This window comes from Pecten maximus, chromosome 14 (assembly GCF_902652985.1).
Source record: "Pecten maximus chromosome 14, xPecMax1.1, whole genome shotgun sequence".
NCBI lineage: Eukaryota > Metazoa > Mollusca > Bivalvia > Pectinida > Pectinidae > Pecten > Pecten maximus.
The window spans coordinates 17,301,055-17,328,792 of NC_047028.1; the positions used below are offsets into that span (position 1 = coordinate 17,301,055).

General features: G+C 35.5%; 1 protein-coding gene across 1 annotated transcript in view; it reads right to left on the reverse strand.

Annotated features, from left to right (window-relative positions):
* Window positions 1-641: 641 nt before the first annotated feature.
* LOC117342348 (diacylglycerol kinase delta-like) overlaps window positions 642-27,738 on the reverse strand; it is a 134,987-nt gene continuing 107,890 nt past the window's right edge. Inside the window, exons 18-37 of the mRNA XM_033904491.1 lie at window positions 27,543-27,638; window positions 27,029-27,116; window positions 25,902-26,108; window positions 25,231-25,419; window positions 24,789-24,909; window positions 24,305-24,415; window positions 23,756-23,914; window positions 23,216-23,261; window positions 22,822-22,935; window positions 21,910-22,044; window positions 21,443-21,582; window positions 20,987-21,098; window positions 18,259-18,354; window positions 17,596-17,745; window positions 16,688-16,802; window positions 15,880-16,019; window positions 9,147-14,965; window positions 8,698-8,849; window positions 8,462-8,529; window positions 642-8,427 (exon numbers count right to left, since the gene is read on the reverse strand). Of these exons, the coding sequence (XP_033760382.1) occupies window positions 14,867-14,965; window positions 15,880-16,019; window positions 16,688-16,802; window positions 17,596-17,745; window positions 18,259-18,354; window positions 20,987-21,098; window positions 21,443-21,582; window positions 21,910-22,044; window positions 22,822-22,935; window positions 23,216-23,261; window positions 23,756-23,914; window positions 24,305-24,415; window positions 24,789-24,909; window positions 25,231-25,419; window positions 25,902-26,108; window positions 27,029-27,116; window positions 27,543-27,638 (2,118 nt within the window). The 3' untranslated portion in view covers window positions 642-8,427; window positions 8,462-8,529; window positions 8,698-8,849; window positions 9,147-14,866. The remainder of the gene's footprint in view (window positions 8,428-8,461; window positions 8,530-8,697; window positions 8,850-9,146; window positions 14,966-15,879; window positions 16,020-16,687; window positions 16,803-17,595; window positions 17,746-18,258; window positions 18,355-20,986; window positions 21,099-21,442; window positions 21,583-21,909; window positions 22,045-22,821; window positions 22,936-23,215; window positions 23,262-23,755; window positions 23,915-24,304; window positions 24,416-24,788; window positions 24,910-25,230; window positions 25,420-25,901; window positions 26,109-27,028; window positions 27,117-27,542; window positions 27,639-27,738) is intronic.

A 27,738-nucleotide genomic window follows, 5' to 3' on the forward strand; every position in this document is an offset into this window, starting at 1 on the left:
AATATATACAAAATATAGATTATAAAATGAAAGTTTATAATTAAACTGAATATTTCAATTCAGAATTATGATGAGTATAGATACATGTAGTTCAAGGTCTTTTTTTTTAAGTCCATAACTACCGACTTTTTGTCATTGAGACGTTTCCTGAGAAGTCTTTTTGTCACACATGATAGGCTTGACTGGATTTGTAAATAACAGAGGACTAATTTACTTATTTCCTGAGAAGTCTTTTTGTCACATATGATAGGCTTGACTGGACTTGTAAATAACAGAGGACTAATTTACTTATTAAGCTTTGATAACTGTTATCTTTTTTTTTCATTTCATGCTTTGTAAACATCATCAAACAAGTCTGAATTTCTTTTCAGTATGAAGCACACTATTCCCTATCTGTCGTGTAACACAGTACGATTTTCCTGGTAGTTTCATACTAGACCTTCAATGGAATTAGATCAGCATAAGATTCCTCTAGTGATGCGGTTGATTTCCTATTACACGTATCACAATGGTGACCTTGATCTAGAACCCTGAAAATTGTTTTTATACATGACCTTTGTTTATAATGTGATCACATGATCAACACTGTATATCCCCAATCCCCCATTAAATAGCCAGGACATCAAAATGAAGAGACAGAATTAGTCAGCTTTCGCTTTATTTGTCACAACATATCAAAATGTCACAATATGAACTTCACATTTCATAATCAGATTAGCGAGTAAATAAATAGAAACATCTTCAATAATAAAATGTTGTAATAATAATAAATCGATGGGCTCATGAAAATATCTCAATAAATATTGACAATCGAATTCACATGTTAACAATGAAAGAGGCCTGGGTTAAGTTACAAACAGGAATGATTTGTAAAACATCCTTAATATTAACGGACAAACACAATAGGCATAAAGCAAGATTGGCTGTCTACTATATCCTAAATTAAATCAACATTCTTAATTGGAATTGAAAATTCTTACTAGAGTATCCTCTATACAAACCATGTATACTTCAATATTGTGTTAACGGGCCTAAAAGTTTAATTGTAAGAGGACTGCGACCATTGGTTATTAAAAATAGGACTGCAACCATTTGGACCATCACAACCGCTCTAATGGAAGTATTACTATTTGACCAAGGTGCTTAGAATTGTTCATCATGTAGGAATATGGTCCTCTTTCTAATTTTGTTTCTTAGTGAACTGATAATTCAACTTTTCTTAGTGAAATGATAATTCAACTCCAATACTAACAATGATGAAAGCTAACCAATTTGTTATTGGACTGTGTTCACATGAACAACCTTACAAAGCTTGATATATCTTACTACCACAAGGCATTTATAGAAGCAGTGAAACCAAAGTGCACAATATCTGCAGTAGGGATTGGCAATTGTGAATTTTTACGATATCACTTTCAGATATTTAGGCCTTTACAACAATTTTTTTCTGCAATAAACAATAATGAAATTATCAACCTGACCAAAAAATCTGAAATATGTATCTAAATTTCAAAATGAAGTCTGATTTTTAAATACCTCAATCTTCATTATTCAACTTATCAACCTATTTTTTACTTTTCAACTACTGAAAGTCTTGTGTTCACTTTGGCAGTTTTTTTTATACATATCAGTTTAAGTGGTTATATTTTCTCTCAACTATCATTTAATACAAATGAGTTAAAAAAAACAACAAATCCCACAAACTGTGTGAAATTATTACAACTTATGTTTTGGCCTAATACAAAGACAATTTGGTATTTGTTGACATTTTGTAATTGAAATTTTGACAAAAATCTTCATGTAACAAAAGATCATGGTAACAAGAATCGAATCACATCTGTTTGACCAGGAGAAATGCAGACACATAGAGCTGGACAGAGGCTGTCGGACACATCACAAAAATTACCTACAAGGCTACACATCGCAATCCTAAGCATCACAATACTGACAAAGCATCTTTATTCCAATACAGGGACAATTTGCCAGAACTTCTCCACTGTCCATACAGGACAATTATGATCTTCTTGTGTGACCCTCCAAATATTGCATAAGGATCAGTTTCATATATACACCAAAAACATTTACCAAGATTGGGAATAGTCAATCAATCAATTTTAAGAAAATTGCAATGAAAACGAGAAACGCTTTGTCAGTATAGAGCCTATAAGAGAAGCGTTGGACATGTCCAGTATATAATGAATACATTTCAATTATGTACAAAACAGGCAGATTTCGGACCATAGTAAGACAATAAAAAACAATGTACTGTACAGAATATTGTCAAAAAGTGAAAATCCCCCACAACATTAAAACCTTATAAATCTGACTCCCTGAACAATATCTTCAACACTGATAACCAGAATTGGTGTTTGATAATTCCACTCAACACTGATAACCAGATTTGGTGTTTGATAATTCCACTCAACACTGATAACCAGATTTGGTGTTTGATAATTCCACTCAACACTGATAACCAGGTTTGGTGTTTGATAATTCCACTCAACACTGATAACCAGGTTTGGTGTTTGATAATTCCACTCAACACTGATAACCAGGTTTGGTGTTTGATAATTCCACTCAACACTGATAACCAGATTTGGTGTTTGATAATTATGTTTCAGTTTGAACTGTTGAATTTGAACATTTCCCTTTTTTTTTAATTTACAATGTTTTTCTAAACTGAATATAATCTGCATTAACTATTTATTTATTACACAAAAATATATTTTATTGCATCAGCATGATTAATCTTCACATCATTAGATAAGGATCTCACGATTCAAGTAAATCTGCATCCAGTAATTACGAACAAGATGGAAATGTCTTGGACATGTAGGCTTCTAACTTCTGTAAGAAAAAATATACCTTGCTACATGGTACCTTCATTAACATGATAACAAATTTTCTAACACATTTTTATGAAGCAAGACCGAGTCACTAATATGAATTTTATTTAATTTTGAACAGGTCAGGTGTGAACATATGAATCACAGAAATTTAAGATATATTCAGATGCAGAAGATTAATAGATTTTTTCTGGATTGTGTAATTATAATGGAACAATTTTTTCCAGAAATGATACATGTCTTAAATCTATCTTGAGAAACATCAGGTTACTCATAGATTGTCTGAATCGTTTAACTATACTGTCTGAAAGTCATTCTCGAGAAACGGAAGATTAGATTGTCTGAATCATTTAAAATAATAATTATAAATCACTAGTACAATACCATATGTGTGTACTGTCGTACAATATCACTTAATGTTATAATAAAAAAGTACATAACAAACACTTGGAGCAGACAAACACAAAGCATTTCAATATTTCTGTACTAAAAATAGAACTTATAACTCTAATCTAGCTTCAACATTAAAACAGTAGCATAAAAATAATTATTGTTACAGAACTTATATACAAGTATACATTAAATTAAATCAATGATTTGGAAAGACTGATAAACAAACTTGATATATATATATATATATATTCATATATAAAAGCTTTTACATTAGAAAATAAAGCTATTTTCTTTAATAAGATTTAACAGAATTGCCCTATATCTAACATCATTAACATATTCCCTTAAACTACAAAAATAGTAGGTCATTAATCAACTAATTAGGGGTGTCTCACACCAGGCGGGTAATCAGCAGAGTGAACTAGATATCAGTCACGATCAACTTGACTCTGGCATGTCTGAGAAATGTTTGCTGGGTCAGACTTTGATGAGAGCAAGTTACGGTGAGATGTCACTGATTCAAAATGACTGAAAAACCGACATTCCAAATTGCAATTCAATTAAGTTGGGTTTTTTCTGCGGATGTTAAAACATGTCCTAACAAATGTTTCATTTAATTCTGACCCGAAATGTTTTTTTTTTTTATAAATAACAGAATATTTATCTATGTATCTATTCTCATCTTCCTCTTTCTCTGATCCCCATCCCATGTACTGTTCCACCATCTCTCCAAATCAACAGGAATTCTTCCACATCGTGCACTGTTTTTTTTGTGTTAACTGGTCACCAGCAACCAGCACAAACAGCACACCAGATTCAAGTTTTGTTTAAAGGGGCATAACTCAGTAGTAAAGGGAAACAACTCATTTTATTGTCTTTTATTGTCAGAATTACCAGGAATTACTACTGATGAGTTGTCAGAAAGGTTATACTGGTATATGTACATCAAGGTTTGCTACTCTGCCACCCACAAAAGGGATCTTTTATATAAACATATACAAATGTACATCAGACAGAAGCACTGAAATTAACAGTTACCATGAAAACTAACTGGGGTTTAATCTACATTTTCTATCCCCCATGTCTTTGGTGTTTGTCAGTACAAAATAAATCCCTGACAAGGAGTGACTATAGCAACATATATACACAAATTACCTTGGTATCACTGTATCAACATCTACAAAAGTACTATAATAAAAAAAAATATGAATGTGAAAAAATTGAAATATACACATACATGAATTTGTACATATTCATTGTTAAAAATATATATTTAAAAAAAAAATCATTACACCAGCTGCTGGTAATACATATTCAAAATACCCGATGACCCTACCATCCCCTTTGAAACTTGAATGGAATAGTCCAGTGGTGATGCCATCTCCTATTCATACAATGATGAACACATGGGAGATGAAGAATTTTGTTTTCTTCTTAAATTTGTGTCATGTACTTTCAATGATTAATGAGTCACAGCTTTATATACTGAGGCCAGAGAAATTGGTGGCATGTAACAGTGTTTTTGACTGATTTCACTTGGATAATTATGTTTATCTGTCCTTGATTTCACCTGGATAATTCTGTTTATCTGCCCTTGATTTCACCTGGATAATTTTGTTTATCTGCCCTTGATTTCATCTGGATAATTCTGTTTATCTGCCCTTGATTTCATCTGGATAATTCTGTTCATCTCCCCTTGATTTCACCTGGGTAATTCTGTTTATCTCCCCTTGATTTCACCTGGATAATTCTGTTTATCTGTCCTTAATTTCACCTGGATAACTCTGTTTATCTGTCCTTGATTTCACCTGGATAATTATGTTTATCTCCCCTATCTCCATACAATCCTCCTGCATGTTTGGTGATATGAGGAGGATTAGGGGGATGACAAGAGCTGACATTCACCACTGAAATGTATTATTGTCTGTTTCAAGAAGATGGTTTTACAATACAATAGGACTGGCGAGACTGAGATCACAATTAACCCAGGGGCTACCCTGTTTTTCTAGCTAAGGAGACAACCCTGTATATATACATGGAGGTGACAGAGGACATTGAATGTATTGTACATATATATAGGGGAAATCTGGTCGAGCTCTGTATGACCAAGAGTCAAGAACTCCCTATGTATTCATCCGTTGACAGAGAATTATGTATGTACCATTGGGTTGAAACAAATTTTGTACTGTACATTGATAGAGAACACTGTTGTATGTATGGTTTAATAGAAAGCTCTGAATGCATCTATGGGTCGATAAGATGAACCTTTTGTGTACATAATGTATCTATGGGTTGACAAAGAACCTTATATGTATCTATGGGTTGACAAAGAACCTTGTGTATCTATGGGTTGACAAAGAACCTTGTATGTATCTATGGGTTGACAAAGACCTTGATGTATCTATGGGTTGACAAAGAACCTTGATGTATCTATGGGTTGACAAAGAACCTTGATGTATCTATGGGTTGACAAAGAACCTTGATGTATCTATGGGTTGACAAAGAACCTTGATGTATCTATGGGTTGGCAAAGAACCTTGATGAATCTATAGGCTGAGAACAGAAAACCTTGTATGTATCTAGGTTTATAGAGAACAATTGTATATCTATGAATTGATAGACAACTATCTATGGATTAAAAGAAAACTTTGTATGTATCTCTAGGTTGACAAAGAACCCTGTGTGTATATTTGGGTTGAGGACAGAGGATTATCTGTATGAGAACCCTGTATATAATTGAATTCCTCACTCCAAATCCACCAACAATTACATGGGATTAGTAAATACCTATTGTCTTCACCAGAAACAAGGTCAGTTAGATGGATATATCAGGTTAAGGAACCCCTATATATTATAACATTGATATTACAACATTATAGGACAGAGCTACAAAATATCATATAAAACATTTTATAGGAACTACAATATTCACAATCCCTCATTAATCGTACATTATTGCATGATAGTGTAACAAACAAGATACCAAGTCTTGGTAAGAAACATTTTCAAATTCACTAAAAAAGCTTACATGCATTATTGATTCGAACAATTATATAAATCAGTATAAGATATAGCAGGTAAACATGTTTAAAAAGACAAATATCACCTTTGCGATAATATCTCAAGTTTTCAATCTACTGTATTCGCCATAATCAGTACCCCTCACCCTATTTACCATAATTAGTACGCCTCCCTTTTTTTTCCCTTTCTTCTCCCCTGTATGTCAAGGTCCCTCCCCCGTTCCAGACCAGCTGAAGAAAATTAATAACTCTTTTCCTACTGTGTAACATAATGTCATCCCCCTATACCCACCCACTACACAATATGGTTCAATTTCAACATTTTTATTTCAAATTCAAAGTTTTCTATTTCCGAAGTGATCCCTCTGGACTATTGACATACATTTCCCCTCTAGACTAATATTGACATACATTTTTCCCTCTACACTTTTGACATACTTTTTCCCTCCAGACTAATATTGACATTCATTTTTCCCTCTACACTTTTGACAAACTTTTTCCCTCTGGACTATTGACATACATTTTTCCCTCTACACTTTTGACATACTTTCCCCCTCCAGACTAATATTGACATACATTTTCCCCCTTTGGACTATTGACATACGTTTTCCCCTCTGGACTATTGACATACATTTTTCCCTCTACACTTTTGACATACTTTTTTCTCCCTAGACTATTGAAGTACTCTTTTATGTCACCCTAATTAGTGTCCCTTTTTCCCTCTGACTTTAGGGCCCTGTACAGCGAATACAGTACTTAAGTTGAACCTTGATATGGAGTTGTAACCATAAACTGGCCCTGGGATATGTCAAGGTAACATATCCACGGGATGGGCAGCATATATGGCAGTAGGTCTACCCACGAGTTGGGTATTGTTAGAAAGTTACAATGATTTAGACATTGGACACAGTAACAGACAGATGTTACTGCCGAGTGACGAGCAGGGTAACAAAACCAGTATGCCTCAGAGTGGCACAATAACAAAATCAGTATGCCCAAGGGTTGGGACAGATTAAAAAGCCAATCACTTTGCTCCAGGGGTGGGGCAGAGCAACACATGTCATAATGCCCCAGGGGTGGGGCAGTATAACGAACAGCACCAATAATAAAGTTAAATACACACAGAATAAGAAACATATGTATAAATTATACAAGGGACATCTCATATAAAAGTATAAAAATATAGTGTTAGGTTAGTTAGGAGACTACTCCGTTTGTATGTAGGTCACAGACTGTCGAGAAAAGGCAGTAGATATACACTGTAGGCAGTAAAACCATGGCAACACAAACAATATAAATCATTCCATTCTTTGGAAAGAGACAGCAAAACGATACAGGTCAAAACCTCTTGGGAGAAGTCAGCAAAAAATATTAAATACAGAGCGCTGGCATATACAACAAGTGCCTTCAACATTTCCAATTTCTACTCCTGAATGATTAAACATGGTGAATTCTGGGAAGTTGCATAAAAAAATGAAAAAAAATGAAAGAAAATGAGATTTCTCTCTATTCCATTACATATGTTCAAAATCATACGAGTAATTTACCTATTATCGTAACATACACATGACCACTGGGAATCCCCATAAAAAATTGGTAGAAAAAATATGAAAATACTATTTTTTCAGTATTGCAGGAAAAGTGCAATGTTATCAGAGAGAAGAAACACACATCATATACACAGTATATAATATACACGGTATAAGAGTAAAAACACAGGGACTTGTAGCAAACACCCATTCTATATAAAACACATATATCAAAGGTGTATAAGGTAGGGATAATGTTACAAGACCCTGTGCTACCACAATACTATGTTATCAAATGATCTACACCATATCATAAAACAAACATCTTACAGCCGAGCTGAAACAACATTGAGATAAGTGTATCACATCAAGATTCATAGTGTCTTTCCTGGCTTAAACATGAAAAATTTCAGATATAATCAACATTACGATAAGGACATAGAATCAGCACATACGAGACACGTACCTCTTCACAAAAATAGCCACAAGGTAATGTAGGTCGGTAGGTATAACCTGTTGTATGTCCACTAGGTACTGTAGGTCGGTAGGTATAACCTGTTGTATGTCCACTAGGTACTGTAGGTCGGTAGGTATAACCTGTTGTATGTCCACTAGGTACTGTAGGTCGGTAGGTATAACCTGTTGTATGTCCACTAGGTACTGTAGGTATAACCTGTTGTATGTCCACTAGGTACTGTAGGTATAACCTGTTGTATGTCCACTAGGTACTGTAGGTATAACCTGTTGTATGTCCACTAGGTACTGTAGGTCGGTAGGTATAACCTGTTGTATGTCCACTAGGTACTGTAGGTCGGTAGGTATAACCTGTTGTATGTCCACTAGGTACTGTAGGTTGGTAGGTATAACCTGTTGTATGTCCACTAGGTACTGTAGGTTGGTAGGTATAACCTGTTGTATGTCCACTAGGTACTGTAGGTCGGTAGGTATAACCTGTTGTATGTCCACTAGGTACTGTAGGTATAACCTGTTGTATGTCCACTAGGTACTGTAGGTATAACCTGTTGTATGTCCACTAGGTACTGTAGGTCGGTAGGTATAACCTGTTGTATGTCCACTAGGTACTGTAGGTTGGTAGGTATAACCTGTTGTATGTCCCTAGGTACTGTAGGTTATAACCTGTTGTATGTCCACTAGGTACGGTAGGTATAACCTGTTGTATGTTCCACTAGGTACTGTAGTTCGGTATGTATAACCTGTTGTATGTCACACTAGGTACTGGTAGGTATAACCTGTTGTATGTTCCCACTAGGTACTGTAGGTTGGTAGTATAACCTGTTGATGTCCACTAGGTACTGAGGTATAACCTGGTGTATGTCCACTAGGTATGTAGGTATAACCTGTTGTATGTCCACTAGGTACTGTAGGTATAACCTGTTGTATGTCCACTAGGTACTGTAGGTCGGTAGGTATAACCTGTTGTATGTCCACTAGGTACTGTAGGTATAACCTGTTGTATGTCCACTAGGTACTGTAGGTCGGTAGGTATAACCTGTTGTATGTCCACTAGGTACTGTAGGTTGGTAGGTATAACCTGTTGTATGTCCACTAGGTACTGTAGGTATAACCTGTTGTATGTCCACTAGGTACTGTAGGTATAACCTGTTGTATGTCCACTAGGTACTGTAGGTCGGTAGGTATAACCTGTTGTATGTCCACTAGGTACTGTAGGTCGGTAGGTATAACCTGTTGTATGTCCACTAGGTACTGTAGGTCGGTAGGTATAACCTGTTGTATGTCCACTAGGTACTGTAGGTCGGTAGGTATAACCTGTTGTATGTCCACTAGGTACTGTAGGTCAGTAGGTATAACCTGTTGTATGTCCACTAGGTACTGTAGGTATAACCTGTTGTATGTCCACTAGGTACTGTAGGTATAACCTGTTGTATGTCCACTAGGTACTGTAGGTATAACCTGTTGTATGTCCACTAGGTACTGTAGGTATAACCTGTTGTATGTCCACTAGGTACTGTAGGTCGGTAGGTATAACCTGTTGTATGTCCACTAGGTACTGTAGGTATAACCTGTTGTATGTCCACTAGGTACTGTAGGTCGGTAGGTATAACCTGTTGTATGTCCACTAGGTACTGTAGGTATAACCTGTTGTATGTCCACTAGGTACTGTAGGTCGGTAGGTATAACCTGTTGTATGTCCACTAGGTACTGTAGGTATAACCTGTTGTATGTCCACTAGGTACTGTAGGTCGGTAGGTATAACCTGTTGTATGTCCACTAGGTACTGTAGGTCGGTAGGTATAACCTGTTGTATGTCCACTAGGTACTGTAGGTCGGTAGGTATAACCTGTTGTATGTCCACTAGGTACTGTAGGTATAACCTGTTGTATGTCCACTAGGTACTGTAGGTCGGTAGGTATAACCTGTTGTATACATCCTACAATAACCCTGTGCTATTTAGGAGAACTACAAATACAAATAACAAACTGAATTTTATCCCTGTAATAAGCACATCTTTAACTAAGTTTTGATCCCACAGACTTAATCTCCCTGTAATAATTTCCATTCCCCACCAAAATTATTACGGTATCAGGTTCAGTAACTAAACAACATACTAGAACTGCAATTTGTTACTGCATTTTAACACTGAAGATTTTTTTGCTGATTTATATTATTTTCTTAAGAAAATTCGGCATATTAAGTCAACTTTCAGATAGAATAAAATAATCTAAAATCTATTTTTCATGAAAGTTGATTTGTACTATGGTTATTTATTTTTACAGATTTGAAATGTCCTTTTAATTTTGTCCTATGGCAGTGGATCAGTTTAAATACACCGATGAAAACCAATAATGTTAATTGGTGAGAAACATCTTGTTATATTCAATACTTTTCCCACTGAAACCAAACAATGCCTGGGGTTTGCACATCATATATCATCTGATACAGAGACACATTTAAGCCTATGTGTGGAGCAAAACATCCCAAATTATAGGCAAATGGCATCCTGTACCACAAGTATTATCAAGAATAGAAAATTCAAACAAAAATAGATTTGTTTCATCCTTTGGCAACAAGACATGGAAACTAGACTTAAACATTTAAGGTAGAAAATGATATATGCTAACTCTAGTACTATTGTAGAAAATAGTATGGACATCTGGTAGTGCAGTACAAAAAAACTTCTAACAATTTTAACAAAATCCCCCCAAAACAGAGCTGTCACTGTTATTACAAACCCACCATGACCTCACATTAGCTGTACTGCACATTACACTGTAGCAGGGAACACATTCTGGGAGTTATAATTAACTTTACCTAACAGGTCAAACAAAGGTAAAATACACCATCAAGGGTCACACAAAGGTAAAATACACCATCAAGCACTATCTAGGGAATCCTCTCATTCCCGACACAAATATCAACATATTTAATCAACCCACCTTAATGCTATGCCATGTAATGTTTTGTCACATGTAATGTCTCATTGTCACATGTTATGTCTCATTGTCACATGTTGTGTTGCATTGTAACATGTAGTGTCTCATTGTCACATGTTGTCTCATTGTCACATGTAGTGTCTCATTGTCACATGTAGTGTCTCATTGTCACATGTTGTCTCATTGTCACATGTAGTGTCTCATTGTCACATGTAGTGTCTCATTGTCACATGTTGTCTCATTGTCACATGTTGTGTCTCATTGTCACATGTTGTGTCTCATTGTCACATGTAGTGTCTCATTGTCACATGTAGTGTCTCATTGTCACATGTAGTGTCTCATTGTCACATGTTGTGTCTCATTGTTACATGTTATGTCTCATTGTCACATGTTGTCTCATTGTCACATGTTATGTCTCATTGTTACATGTTGTGTCTCATTGTCACATGTTGTGTCTCATTGTCACATGTTGTGTCTCATTGTCACATGTTGTGTCTCATTGACACATGTTGTGTCTCATTGTCACAAGTAGTGTTTCATTGTCACTCAATATAAGATTGAAATGTAAACATTCCTCAAACCTTATATTTCAAAATGTCTGAAATTGAGATATAATGTCAATTAAGGTCGGGATATTTCAAAACGTCTCATCATGTAAAGACTGAGAATTAAAGATGAACAGATGGAGACATTACACTCCGAGATTGACAAATATCAAGATCGAGACACATCACATCACCATATAATTTAGAGAAGTTGAAATGTCTTAATTTTGAAAAAGAGTCACTTACCAAATGACTCTTCTTCAAATGACAAATAAAGCAAAATAAAGTCAGGTAAAAGGTTATCTAATGTAAAATCACATCCAATGAAGTTGAACCCTTCTTCGAAGACGATCCAACAAAATGTTGAGATGTGATAAAAAATGTATTGCTCAAGATATTTTACACTTATTTCAGAACAAGCATTTATGATAATAAGTTGTTCATAGAAAAGTAGGAAAGTATAAAACTCTATCACACAGTAAATTATCCCTGCTGGGTAGCTACTTAAGATGCTGAACACTGGGCAAGAAAAATAATGACTCTCTCACCTTTGTACAGGTATGACAATCAATCAGACAACAATAACACTCTCACCTTTGTACAGGTATAACAATCAATCAGCAACACCAAGGAGTTATCTCCCCTGCATTGTTTAACAAACTACATTTGTACCTTAATACAAGCTCACACACAATGACTGGCTCTCTCCCAATGGCATACAGATTTTACATTTAAAGGGACACAATCACTAGCTGAAATCTTATCAAATTCAGGGAGTTATCTCCCTTTAATTTTCTCACTTAAATTTTACAACCTACCTCTATGCACATGAAGTTTTTGAACTGAATTCAGGACTTAATTAGTAATTATGTTAACACCTTGTTGAATGTATATAAACACATACATTGAGTAATGTTTGATGCCTAATGACAGTGATGAACAACATGATAAAGGAACATGGGTGAGATTTATAGTGATTGTCTTAGGTTGATAGATGTACAGTGACTGGCTAAACACTATTGAATATACACAATTAAATTACCCTGTAAAGTATGGAATGAATCTTCTAAAGACTGGGTGAGGAAAGGAAGACCCAATCCTATCCCTCAAGTCTCTATAATGTATGACAACCGGTATGATCTTTGGAATGAACAGTAGAGGTGAGCTGGATGAATGACACCACCCCCGATTTCCTAATCCACACCCCCAGCCCCTCTGTAAAAGGTGTTCTAAAGCTGCCTTTATAGACATATACTCTTAAACAAATGGTTTTTGGAGAAAGTGATTTTTTTTTAAAGAAGCTGCAAAATGACAAAAGGATTTCATTTCTAAATTTTATAAACACGATTCACTTTCATTTTAACAATTAAAAACAGAGCTTTCTACAAATGAACGATTACATTGGTATAGTAGCGATTAGACTGTTTGGCTATGGTGTGACTATAGAGGAAAAAGTGTTTTTAACAGCCAATAGTACAAATGGGTATGTCCATTGTCTACATGGCCACAGAAAATAGGGGTGCAAGACCAGGTATATTTCATTTGGAAGTAACATCTACAAACTTTAACATTGATAGACTTTGTCTTATTACATATCCCTTGACTTTTTTAATGTTGGGACAGAAAAATCACGATATCCCTGACAACAGAGGAGAATTTGTATCTGAACATTCCCATTTCACAGACACAACATACATAGTTTATTCAAACAATCTAGGAATAGTCTTGACCTCAACAAAACATGTGACCCTGAAAGACCTTGACCTTAAAAGGTCAATGGCCATTTTCACATATTGAACACGTAGCAATGTTTGACATCAAGAAATACATTCCACACAAATAAATATAGTAAAGCTTTAGCACAAAATTAATTAAGGATTCTTACTATTAATCAACAATTTAAGAATATTAAAAGATGAATTAAAAACATCTTTTTAAATCAACAATATAAAATTTTGTTGCTCTAAAAATCTTAAACAGAAGTTTATTATATAATAAATCATCTGAAAAATGGTTACGTAAAACTCTTATAATTTCATAATATAAAATTGTAAGAGCTTCATGTTAGACAATAACTCATTTGAAGATTTTGAACAGAACGGGTGAGTACTGTGCCTGTATGAACTGCAGGACGCCTCAAGGAGATAGCTAATACAGTCGTCATGAGGCGTCCTTTATACAGGTGAGTTGTCTGCTGTTGTCATGAGGCGTCCTTTATACAGGTGTGTTATCTGTTGTTGTCATGAGGCGTCCTTTATACAGGTGAGTTGTCTGTTGTTGTCATGAGGCGTCCTTTATACAGGTGTGTTATCTGCTGTTGTCATGAGGCATCCTTTATACAGGTGAGTTGTCTGCTGTTGTCATGAGGCGTCCTTTATACAGGTGAGTTGTCTGCTGTTGTCATGAGGCATCCTTTATACAGGTGTGTTATCTGCTGTTGTCATGAGGCGTCCTTTATACAGGTGAGTTGTCTGTTGTTGTCATGAGGCGTCCTTTATACAGGTGTGTTATCTGTTGTTGTCATGAGGCGTCCTTTATACAGGTGAGTTGTCTGTTGTTGTCATGAGGCGTCCTTTATACAGGTGTGTTATCTGCTGTTGTCATGAGGCGTCCTTTATACAGGTGAGTTGTCTGCTGTTGTCATGAGGCATCCTTTATACAGGTGAGTTGTCTGCTGTTGTCATGAGGCATCCTTTATACAGGTGTGTTATCTGCTGTTGTCATGAGGCGTCCTTTATACAGGTAAGTTGTCTGTTGTTGTCATGAGGCGTCCTTTATACAGGTGTGTTATCTGCTGTTGTCATGAGGCGTCCTTTATACAGGTGTGTTATCTGCTGTTGTCATGAGGCGTCCTTTATACAGGTGAGTTGTCTGCTGTTGTCATGAGGCGTCCTTTATACAGGTGAGTTGTCTGCTGTTGTCATGAGGCGTCCTTTATACAGGTGAGTTGTCTGCTGTTGTCATGAGGCATCCTTTATACAGGTGTGTTATCTGCTGTTGTCATGAGGCGTCCTTTATACAGGTGAGTTGTCTGCTGTTGTCATGAGGCGTCCTTTATACAGGTGAGTTGTCTGCTGTTGTCATGAGGCATCCTTTATACAGGTGAGTTGTCTGCTGTTGTCATGAGGCGTCCTTTATACAGGTGAGTTGTCTGCTGTTTAGGTCCTTAATTCCTTGTTGTATACGCTTCACATGTCCAACCTTAGATACACCGAGGTCCTACAGCATAAATAAATACATCGTTACAGATACACCGAGGTCCTACAGCATAAATAAATACATCGTCATAGATACACCGAGGTCCTACAGCATAAATAAATACATCATCAATCAAAAATATGTAGAGTAAATGTGAGCTGTAGCCTTCAACAAGAGATCCCGGAGGGATCTTGGTGCTCATCATCAAATGTAAGACTGATCTTTTCTCTACTTTTCTCTTCAACCTTTTAATTGTTTGAAAACAAGTGAAACCTACATAATAAATCTGGAGAAGATCCATCAACAACTCTGAGAAATAGGGTATAAAAACTTCAACGAATACAAAAGGAATCTAAATGAAATTCAAGAAAGATCCATGAAGAATTTTCTGAGAAACAGCATATCAAGAATTGTAATAAGAAGGATGGAAGGATGGCCGAACGCTGGACGAAAAGCTATTTGATCAGAAAGGCACAGTAGTGAGCTCATCTATACCATGTACACAACCACAGTAAAACCCACTTACTACTGGTGTCCTGAACAGTACCAACTAACAGGGGATACAGGGAGATCTATATCATAAAGGATTGAGAGGAAGTGAGGTTATGTATCAACACAGTAAGGTACAGAGACGGGTCTCTGTATTAACCTACCTGTATATCACCTTTGTCCAGAGAGACGGGTCTCTGTATTAACCTACCTGTATATCACCTTTGTCCAGAGAGACGGGTCTCTGTATTAACCTACCTGTATATCACCTTTGTCCAGAGAGACGGGTCTCTGTATTAACCTACCTGTATATCACCTTTGTCCAGAGAGACGGGTCTCTGTATTAACCTACCTGTATATCACCTTTGTCCAGAGAGACGGGTCTCTGTATTAACCTACCTGTATATCACCTTTGTCCAGAGAGACGGGTCTCTGTAATAACCTACCTGTATATCACCTTTGTCCAGAGAGAGGAGCTCTGCTCCCCGTATTTCATGGCTAATGAATGACTCCTTGTATTCTGCCAGAGACAAGTTCTCCAACCACATAGCCACCTCCTCCAATGTCCATGATTGTACATGGAATGCTGGAAAATCAGAAAAACATCAAATACCAAAATATTGAAAATCAACCTACTGATTTCTTGTTTTTAGGTCTTCTGTCCTTAAATGATGAGTATCATATCTTTTGTTCTTGAACTCACCATCACCTATGACCTCCGCACTAATTATGACCCTTGACCTTAGGCTTAGCTGGGTTTATCATCAGGAAAAGCCTCCATTGCAGTTGTCACAACCTTTACCCTCAAATTTACTCTCTAAATAGCCTAATCCTATGCAAATTAGTATCAATGTTTGTCAAATACTATGTAAATGTAAAAGTGACCTTGACATTGACACTCCAGAAAATAAACTTGCCAGACCTTGCCCATTCATGATTGGTGATGGTAAAAAGAATGCAAATTATGATGTTAATTATGTCATACCCTTAAAATGTAATCTGATCAAAATCTGTCATGAAATTAAATTTCTAGAGTGATGTTGATGGTTTTGTATAAACAGTGACCTTGACCTTGGCCATGTAACTCCAGTTGAACTCATCCCTAATATTCTCATATATGACCCAGAATGACCTTTGTATGCAGTTTTTATTTTTTCTCTTAAATTTTACTTAAAAGATAGGCATACATTTTGAAAAGGAAAATCTGTTTTTGTTGTGACCTTTGCCCTGAAATGTACTCCATAAAATACTTACGTAAGGGGAAGGCTTTGTTGTCCTTGTCCTTGTCGCGACCTTTGCCCTTTAGTTTACTGTACACCTGTTTTAGCTTGCCTGGCTTTCGTTTTGGTTCGACTGGTTGTACTGGGATCTATAGACAGGTCAATGGAACAATGAAAGCTAACACATCACTACATCCATTTAGATGTTTGTAAAGTATGGGCAATAAACAGATGCTCTATACATTATTTCTAAGAACAGGTGGATACAATTTTTAAATGTGATCAATATTAGAATTTGGCCACCATCCTGACTCTCTTAGGGAAATAAATTTTAGCAGTTAAAGCAAACAACTAAAACTACATTCTTGGGAATATATGGAGATGTGATTCAAAGAAAATTTATAACTACAACTTTGAACACAATGATGGAACTTTATTATCACCTTGAATTTTCCAGGAAGCCCTATTCATTTACACTTCATGTATAAGCTTCTCAGGAATACCTTGATTTACGTTTTATAGGAATTCTGTAGCTTTAGGAATAAAATTTGAGATATGATTTATAGAATTCTATAACTTTGGAATAAAACTTGAGACAGTTTTTTATAGATGAAGGTCAAGTTGGTTAATAACTTTGATAGATCCTGGTGTAGAGCTAATACTGTTACTTTGATGAAGGTCAAGTTGGTTAATAACTTTGATAGATCCTGGTGTAGAGCTAATACTGTTACTTTGATGAAGGTCAAGTTGGTTAATAACTTTGATAGATCCTGGTGTAGAGCTAATACTGTTACTTTGATGAAGGTCAAGTTGGTTAATAACTTTGATAGATCCTGGTGTAGAGCTAATACTGTTACTTTGATGAAGGTCAAGTTGGTTAATAACTTTGATATCACAATAATGGCCATATGGACAATAGATTGTAATGTAAACTTGAGTAACCTCTAGGACAGATGAACTGCTGACCTCCTCCTGTGACACCGCGTGTGATACAGACGTCAGCAGACCACACATACTGTTCATCTTCTGTAGCTCTGTCTCCAGCTGAGCCAGCGCTACACTAAGGCGATCGATTAACTCGGGCTGAAGTCTCTGTTGATACAGGAAGTAACACAATAATTCACAAACTCAATAAATGTAGCGAAGAGATTTTATGTTTAGTGTTAAAAGTGAAAGATATCATATACATTTTCAGTTGTGGTATAGCTTCGATATGGACATCTTCATTTTGTAATTTAAAGTAAGTCCCACAAGAATTCTTTTACCAAGCTTGCTCCCTCCAGTTTCATGGACTCGACCAGCATCTTCCTATATTGAACTACCAATTTAACAGAGTCTTACTAAATTCTAGTGCCATAGTTGTTATGGCCCATCATCCCAATATCATATTGATGAATAAATGTTGTATTTTAATCTTATATATTCTCTTTGTGTCTTTTGTTGATACATCATTTATTTCTATACACATTAAATCTGGATAAACATCAAATTTTTTGATGAAAAAATTGCCCATACCCAGAACTCAATGTGGCTAGAAGAAATATCATAAAGAGTTTTGAAAGTTGTAAATTTTTGTGTTGAAACAAAACTTATCGTTAAACTTACCAACACTGGGGCCTTGTCTGTGAGGAATGTATTTGCCTCGTTGTAAAGAGTCTGGACGCTTCGGACAAAATCAATCACCTGGCTCCGTATTGTTGGCTTAAAAAACAAAATAATATTCAAGTTCAATTATATTTTTTCTTTTTTCTATATTCTTTATTACCATCTTACTTTCAACAACTTATTTCATTTTTTTTTTTTTTTTTTTAAATTTGTTTGTTTGATTTGAATCATGATTTACTTGTTTCACATCTCAATATCTTCTATTTTACATCTGTAATTTAATTCATAAAATTTTGTCAATACATTTGTATATATAAAGATAAATTTTCTTGAATTAACTGATTTTCACAAGGGCAACACTCTAAGAAATAAGACAAACACAACTGAGGAAAATGCAACCATGCTGAAAGAAAAACAAAATGTAAAACTTAAAGAAAAAATAAATAAATAAAGAAAACAGAAAACATCTATCAACTAAAACTGATCATGCTTTGGTGAACTGACAATAAAACAACCTTCCCTTCCTGTAGGCCATAATAGGCCTGCCCAAAAGAATGGAAGGAAGAGTCCAATAGAATTAATTAGGGGAGTTTTCTGTCTGATGTTAAAAGAGTACATGCTGGACACATTGTTGTCTCAACAGACAATTTCATGTAGATTAGGGGTTACATAAAAAAACACTTATACATTGGACAGGACTGAAAAAATGAAACATGGTCATTTTGAGTAGTAGTTGGTGACTACTTCACTGAACAATATACGGTAAAGTGTCTTGCCAATGGACACCACCAAAACAGCAAAGAACGGCCCGTTTCTCAGCTTTCTGAGAAACACAAACCGACAGTGTCAAAACACCCACCTCAGATCTTCACCTGAGGTTACATGGCTGGCACTTTAACTGACTGAACTATCATGGCCACTGTACAGTGGGATTGATCAAAACTAATGTAGAACAGAAATTGTTAATATTCCGATGAATTACGTAATTCCATTTTTCTTCTTTGACAGTAATTTTTACAGCCAGTCAGATTACTGAAGTGGTCAGTGTGATTCTGATTTGACTCCATCTAATGCTATGACCTATGACACATATAATGTTTGACCTTGACATTAGAAATTAAACATGACATTTGCATGCTTATCATTGAAACTGTGTTATATTGACACACACAATCACCGCATGTGAAGTTCTTTTTAATTGTGACCATGAAGTGTACCTTGAAATATGGAATATTTACGTTCTTGTTATATGACCTTGATGCATGATCTCAACACGACCTTGAGACATGTGGAATATTTTGTGACTATAACACGACATGAGTGACTGTGACAAGTGAACCATTAAAATATGTCACTCGGATGTGTGGGACATAAAAACATGTGGCCAAGACTTATGTGACCTTCACAATGATGAACTTGATTGTGTGACCTTGAAAATAATAAACAGAAAATACCAACAACATCATTACAAGACCACAAATACGCAAGCGAAGAACAATATGTGTATAAACCTGGTATGAGTCGGATTCCGCTGTGTCCAGCTGACAAACAAAAACATTTCAAATCAGATCACCTACTTCTGAAGTGAAATATCCTACTTCTGAAGTGAAATATCTTAACATCTGTTCTTTAGGTATACATCTCACAATACAGTTAAATGCCTGGGTAGAACTAAAAAACTTCAGGGGTTTTTAATTCACAGTAAAATAGGTAGTATAAACAACTACTCTAAATCACTTTATTTCGCGAACTTACCTTTTCAAACATGTTCGTAAATACATGATTTTGTAACTGAGATCTAGAAGTGACATTACTAATGATGAGCTATTAGAGTCATGGACTCTCCGAGACTCCTGTATCAGTAATCAATAACTTGGCCACCATCCAAAGGTGTCATTTTGTACAAGTAATCGAGAAGGATTCGAATTTGCAATTTTCCTTGTATATCATCGTGAAAATATAATCCATGCAAAATATAAGTGATTTAGAAAAAAGATTTATATCAGAAATTTTAGTCATTAAATCTGCTTTGTAAGTATGTAACAGACTGTAACCAGCATTTCAGGTACGAAGGAGGAAATTACTATTTGGTGAAAATTTGACGATTTTAAATGGAGGAAGGTTTTTATTGGTCTGATATATGACAGAAAAAACTTTTTTTCGTACATATCACTATACAATAAGTCAGAATTCAAACTCCAAAAGTAGATTTGACTTTTAAACCATGAAGAAGGATAATATTCCATTCCCTGTTAGCAAATAATTTTCATTAATGAAACAATTCTGTCATGGTGACGTAGATAATTTTATTCCAATGAAACACTTTGATAATTGTTACTGTCAGTAAGATTTGCATACCTGGTCAGTATACATGTAGTTGATTATGAGTTTAATAGAAATCTGCTAATAATACATCAGAGAAAGTTTTATTAATTTAAAACGTTTGGACTTTAAATGGGAAACCTGAAGAAAAATATAAAACTTTCATAACATAAAGTGATACCAAGTTTCCATTTGAATGAATCTGAAGGAAGATTAGTCACCAAATTTTTAGTGATCATATTTTTTTTAGAAATTGGTTATGATGCTTATTGCTTGTTGTTATTAAAGAACAGGATTTTGAAATATTGAAAATATTTTTTCAAATATAACTTGATTATGACTAACAAGATTTCACTGTAAACACTACAGACAAAAGAGATATGACATGTCATTTGGTATTACTGACCTCAGCTAGTCTACCAGACGGGTAAAGCCTGTCCATGTATTCCGACGCCTGGGTAGCCAAGGGGAATAACTCCTGTTCCACAGTACTATAGTTCAGGGCTGCCACTTTCACACTGTTCCAAAACAAAAGAAATTTGGGTTGAATTTAAAAAAAAAAGTCTTGATATGGGCTTTCTTACAGAAGATATTGCTCCCTTTTGGGCCTGGCCAAACATCAGCCCTTTTCTGAGCCTCATCTTCAAGTAAAGATGGCAAACCCCTTGTGGGTATCAGCTCTATTTTCAACTTTCTATATCATTTATCAAATCGAATAAGAATTTCCGTTAATGTTTAATATCAACATATTTTATTCAAAATATTTGAAACTATTTGAACACAAGTTAAAACAACTTAGCTATTTACTTTTGCATTAACAGATACATATTCCTATCATTTAATGTCCATGATGTTGTCTCACCATTTAATGAGAGCAGAGGCTACATCCACGAAGTTCTGTAGAACCACACACTCCTCTTCGGACAGTGCTACAGGCTGGACACTGGTCATCCTCTCAGTCTTCTGTTTCTCTGACCACGACTTCAGAATACTCTCAAACGCCTGCAGAGGCCAGTGACATAATGCTTATAATGATGGCAATTCAATAAATATTTTGAAATTACTTTTCCCTTAACAGATTACAGACTATTTCTCAACATATCTTTCCTGGTTTATCGGTTGACATATGGTTGCTGGGAATTGTACACAGATCTTTATTACCACAATATTTCTCTGTCAACACACCCATGCCCAGCAATAAAACTTACCCATATATGTTGCTATGCAGTAAAATATCAGATTAATGTAATTTCACTGTCCTGTAATAAGTTCACTACTTGAATTCAGATTATTGTTGCCTGTCACTGTGTAGTTCAGAACTATACCTACCCTGTCCCTGGTCAACATCTGAGCCCGGTTTTTATGAACTATGCGGATGTAGCCCGGGGGTTGCATCCACGCCTCTCCATCCACCTGTACGGGGACAGCCTCATCACCCATGATTGTGATCTTTACCTTCCGACACTACAAAACACAAATGAAAACTGAAATGGTTAAAAGGTCATGAAAACAATACTGTTTGAATGATGTTGTAACATCAATCAATTTACGTCCGAGATATTTCTGATAATTGTGAAGCAGACGGTGAATGTACCTTAATTAAGTCTCAATTACATCAGATCTACAGATTATTTCAATAATTATATGGACTTACTGAAATACAAAACAAAACTGTTCCCCAATACCTCTGTGTGTCGATATGTTACTTACATGTAATATAATTACCTGTGCTGTACTGTAGTTACCTTGCCGAACTGTAATTACCTGTGCCGAACTGTAATTACATTGCAGTACTGTAATTACCTTTATTGCATTGTAATTACTTTACTGCATTGTAATGACATGTGGCGTACTGTAATTACCTGTGACATACTGTAATTACCTGTGGTATACTGTAATTACCTAAGCTGCCTGTAATTACCTGTGGTATACTGTTATTACCTGTGCTGTACTGTTTTTACCTGTGTTATACTGTAATAACCTGAGGCGTACTGTAATGACCTGTGGCGTACTGTAATAACCTGTGGCATACTGTAATTACCTGTGGCGTACTGTAATTACCTGTGGCATACCGTAATTACCTGTGGCGTACTGTGATTACCTGTGGCATACTGTAATTACCTGTTGCATACTGTAATTACCTGTTGCATACTGTAATTACCTGTTGCATACTGTAATTACCTGTGCCTTACTGTAATTACATGTGGCGTACTGTAATTACCTGTGCTGTACTGTAATTACCTGAGCTATGCGATGCTGCTGTATATCAAGGACCCTTGACATGGCCATCTGTACAGAACCAAACACAGCTACCACCTCAAGTATCTTATCATCAAAACTTGGGGCTTGGAATGTCTGCAATAAATGTAATTTAACTTAAACTACCTCCTTCAAAATCCCATCAATCTTATCTATCCAGGTACATACGTATTCAAAACTTGAAATTAGTTGAACATAAAACTTTCATTTCACATCAATTGAAAAATACTAAAATTTAAAACTATAATTAAATTGGTATGAAAACAGATAAATATTTTTGTCAGATTTATCAAATTTAAAATTTATTTAAACAATCATTTTCAAGTTTCTGATCTAATGCTGATCAGGGATTCATTTATTGCCCCTTCTTACTTACATCATCTTCTTTAGTGCCTCCCCAGAAGTTGGATCCGCCACCGTAACTGTTCATAGTAAATATAAAAATACATGAAAGTTTTTATCACAATCTATTAAAGGTGTAAATAATTAAATTATCATTTCTGTTCTTTTTTACCTTTAGATTTGAAATATATTTTCTTTTTTCTTGGGAATTGAACACTAATTTCTTTAGATTATCAATTTCTCAGCACATACTCAAATTTTGATTAAATACTGATTTTTCAAGAGTACCAATTTTTTTTTATTTGGAATGAAACATTCCAGGGTATAAATTTTATCATGTGGATTTATTAGATATAAAACCCTAATATATTCCAGGATATCATTTTTATCATGTGGACTTATTAGATATAAAACACTAATATATTCCAGGATATCATTTTTATCATGTGGACTTATTAGATATAAAACACTAATATATTCCAGGATATAAATTTTATCATGTGGACTTATTAGATATAATACTAATATTTTCCTGGGTATCAATTTTCTAACCATTTAGGTAAACTACTCTTACCTTGGAATGTTGAGGATGACAATGCCCTGTAATGACGGTAGGGGTATTCGCTGACCATCACACTCTAACTGGACACGCTGGTCAAGGTTCTTAAATGTCTGGTGTAGGATTTCTTTACCACCTAATACTCCGTACCACATCATGTTCTTTGTTCGACTCCTACACACAGAATTTTATGGATTTTGTCTCAAAAATGTTCTTATATTGCAGAAGCTGTTACCAGTATATAGAGGTAAAATCCAAACTTACTCTATCAATATCCTCACTCTTGTTGACCAGGATAGCAGTGTGATAGAGATCTTGTGGGAGGATACCAGAATACATGGACAAAACTCAAGTAAGATGGGCAGGTGACCTTTCTTATCTGATCAGTAAACCAAATCCTGGCACTACATACCACCAAACCACCCTAGTGTCTGCGTATCAGGTATCAAGGTTTTCTACTTTTACGACATCAACGTACCTTAAATGGATCTAATTACTCTGTACTCATTTTGAAATTCAAATTTAATATCTACAAGTGAAACATGAAATATTTTTGAGACGTACCTGCACTTCTCTGGGTGGACCTCCCGTTTGTTTTGGAAGTCAAGTGTAATCTTGGCATCAAGACCTATACCAAAATAGTTGTTCATCACACATCGCTCCATGTACTCCTCTCTGAAATTCAAATTAGAGGTCAAAGGTCAATAGGCAAAAGTCAAGGGTGGAAAGTGGCGATAAAGGGACTAAAGGTCTTAGGTGAAATAATTGGCATGTCAATGGTGGAAAAAGTGCAGCCAAAAGGTCAAATGTGAACAGGTCAACAGTTAATAGGTCAAAGGCTGAAATGTGCAGTAGAAGTGTCGACAGGTCAAAATGTAAAGGTCAAAGGTGGAAATTACAGAATTGGTCAAAGTCAAAACATGAAAAGTAAAAAGAGGTGAGATCAATGATGATCAGTCCCAAGATAGAAATGACTGCTCAGTGGCCAGATGAATTTAAATACAACAGTTAACAAGACTTCAACAATATGTTTGCCACAACTACTTACGGAGGAATATCCTCCTCCATGAGAGGAGAGGCTGCGGCACACAAGGCATCAGCATTGGCCAGTAATACTTTACTGATGAAGCTACCACCAGCCAGCTTACCAGCGATACTGCTACTTAAACCTGTAAACGAAAAAACAGTGTTTGGTTGACTCTAGAATAAGACCTTAAAATCTGAGTTAAGGAGCTACATCTTCAAACACAAGCTTTTTATTTAAGAAGCAGTAAAGTGTGACCTTTGACTTTTCAACCTGGACCGATGATCACCAAAATTAAATTCAGTGTAGAACTTGATGTTTTATCTTGTAAACAATGTTACATCTTGACAAAAGGTACCAAAATCTAATCATGTGTAAAACTTTTGACAGAATTTGCATTTACACAAAAAAGATATTGTTCCTCACTAGTTCGAGATTCTGTTTCTCACCCGAATCTATTACTTACTTGGGAGTACACTATAATCACAGAAAGGGAAGCCCATCAATGGGACAGGAATGCTCTCTTTGTTGGGACTTTTTTCGCGGGTCTGTGAAGACAAATTAGACCCTAGACTAGATGTACGGTTAAACATACTCATACTGCTGATTCGTCGGGACGTAGTTGGCTCCTCAATCCTCGGAGATCGCTCACCATCTGAAACATTTCAAATGTTGAAGTCAGATGATGATGAACATAAGTTTGTTGATTCAAGATTAATGCAATATTTCATTCTTGCCTGCTGCCCTTTGCTAAACACATGGCTACTTCAGGGCTTTTTCTGAGAGCTTTTATGGGCCCTATTCCAAATTGAAATTTGCAGTTTACTCCTAAAATAATCTTTACAATTTCATCCAATTTTCTTCCCAAGGCGAGACAAAAAAGCCCCATCCCAAACCAGTGAGAAAAAGCCCTGCACCTAGACACTAGAAATATCCTACCTTGATATGATACCAAAAACACTTGTTTTTTTTTTTTAAATATGTAAATTACATACTACCCACAATTCAATTTCTATGGTTCAGATCTGGTGGAAACAAAGATGGCAGGCATGAAAACAGCCACTGATCAAAACTTTAACACAGCACAGATACCAGGTTTTAACATATCTTATAGATATAGTAAAGCCAGAAACTCACCACAATTACGAGGGTTGAGGAGCGGGGAGACAGGTGCCACCTCGGAGGTAAATATTGAGAATGTTGGAGCTGAATGTGAAGTCTCTGTGTCTGTTACCAAGCCCCGACCCCCGGAGTCAACGTTGAGATGCTCCGTGCTACCGATAGACCGTGACTCGTGGATCAAACCAAGCTGCTGTTCTGTCTGTGCATTTTGTTCATCCACAGCTATAAATAGAAACATTAATTACCTCACATCGACAGCTATAAATAGAAACATTAATTACCTCACATCGACAGCTATAAATAGAAACATTAATTACGTTACATCAACAGCTATAAATAGAAACATTAATTACTTCACCTCCACAGCTATAAATAGAAACATTAATTACGTTCACATCGACAGCTATAAATAGAAACATTAATTACTTCACCTCCACAGCTATAAATAGAAACATTAATTACTTCACCTCGACAGCTATAAATAGAAACATTAATTACCTCACCTCCACAGCTATAAATAGAAACATTAATTACTTCACATCGACAGCTATAAATAGAAACATTAATTACTTCACCTCCACAGCTATAAATAGAAACATTAATTACTTCACCTCCACAGCTATAAATAGAAACATTAATTACTTCACCTCCACAGCTATAAATAGAAACATTAATTACTTCACCTCCACAGCTATAAATAGAAACATTAATTACCCATACTTTTCTGTATATAATGCATGCTCTCTCCCTAGACTCACACATACTTTTCTATATGTTAATAATTTAATTTTGCTTGTAACAAGCATTTTCATTGGCTCAAAAAATTATGTTATCATCTCATAACATAAAAAAAATAAACTGTGACGTCAGCGGAGTAATCGTTGTTCACGGGATTTTGTATTTATTGATGCGTTTTTAAATATCTGGAGCAAAATAAACATGTTAAAATTAATGAAAATGTTTCTTATCGTTGTTAATTAAATTATAAGGGTTAACTGTAATATTTTGTTTACGTTATTGAGCAATAACACAAAAAACTGGGGTGTACTCTTTTCATAAACCGCGATAACGTAAAAAAAATATTACAGTTAACCCTTAAATAATGTTTCTGTATATAATTTCCCCTATAACTACTAACTCACCTCTCTCTGTGTGTTCAATTATCTGTCGTATTGCCTTCTTTAGGCTATTAGCCCGGGACATCAAGGCATCTCTGGGTTTGAAAATTGCCTAAAATCAACAAAGCAAAATGTATACAACTTTGTGGTATTACAATCTACACAACACTAATGTTTACCCCTTGGTAGTAATATCTTGTATCAATTTCTCAAAATCAAGGGGTTTTAACTACAAACACGTCAAAAAGTAAAAAATCATTTTATCTATATTCCAGGTTTGGTTGGAATAATATTGGTAATTTCTGAGAAACTGAAAATGCAAAACTAAAAGTGTACATTTCCAGCACCCCTAATTTCCATTGTCAATGGACAAAGAGGGTGTCTTGGCAAAAATGAAAGAAAAGCTTTTTTGAAATAAACCCAATCTCTGTCAATGTTATTTTCTATTGAGAATGGCCCCCTTATCAATATTAGATCATTCACAGAATTAATCCTTAGATGTACAGCCCAGAGAGTCCTTACTGTAGGTAATACTTACAGTTTTTGTTTTGGGAGGCACATTAATTTCTCCAGGAACCACATCATTATCCGGAGATTCTATCACTGGGTCGGACTCCTCACGGTGAATCTGAACCTGCAACAGGTAAATCACAAGTGAATTCTATTGGAAAACAGGTAAATCATGAATAAGTTCTATGGGGAAACAGGTAAATCATGAATAAGTTCTATTGGGA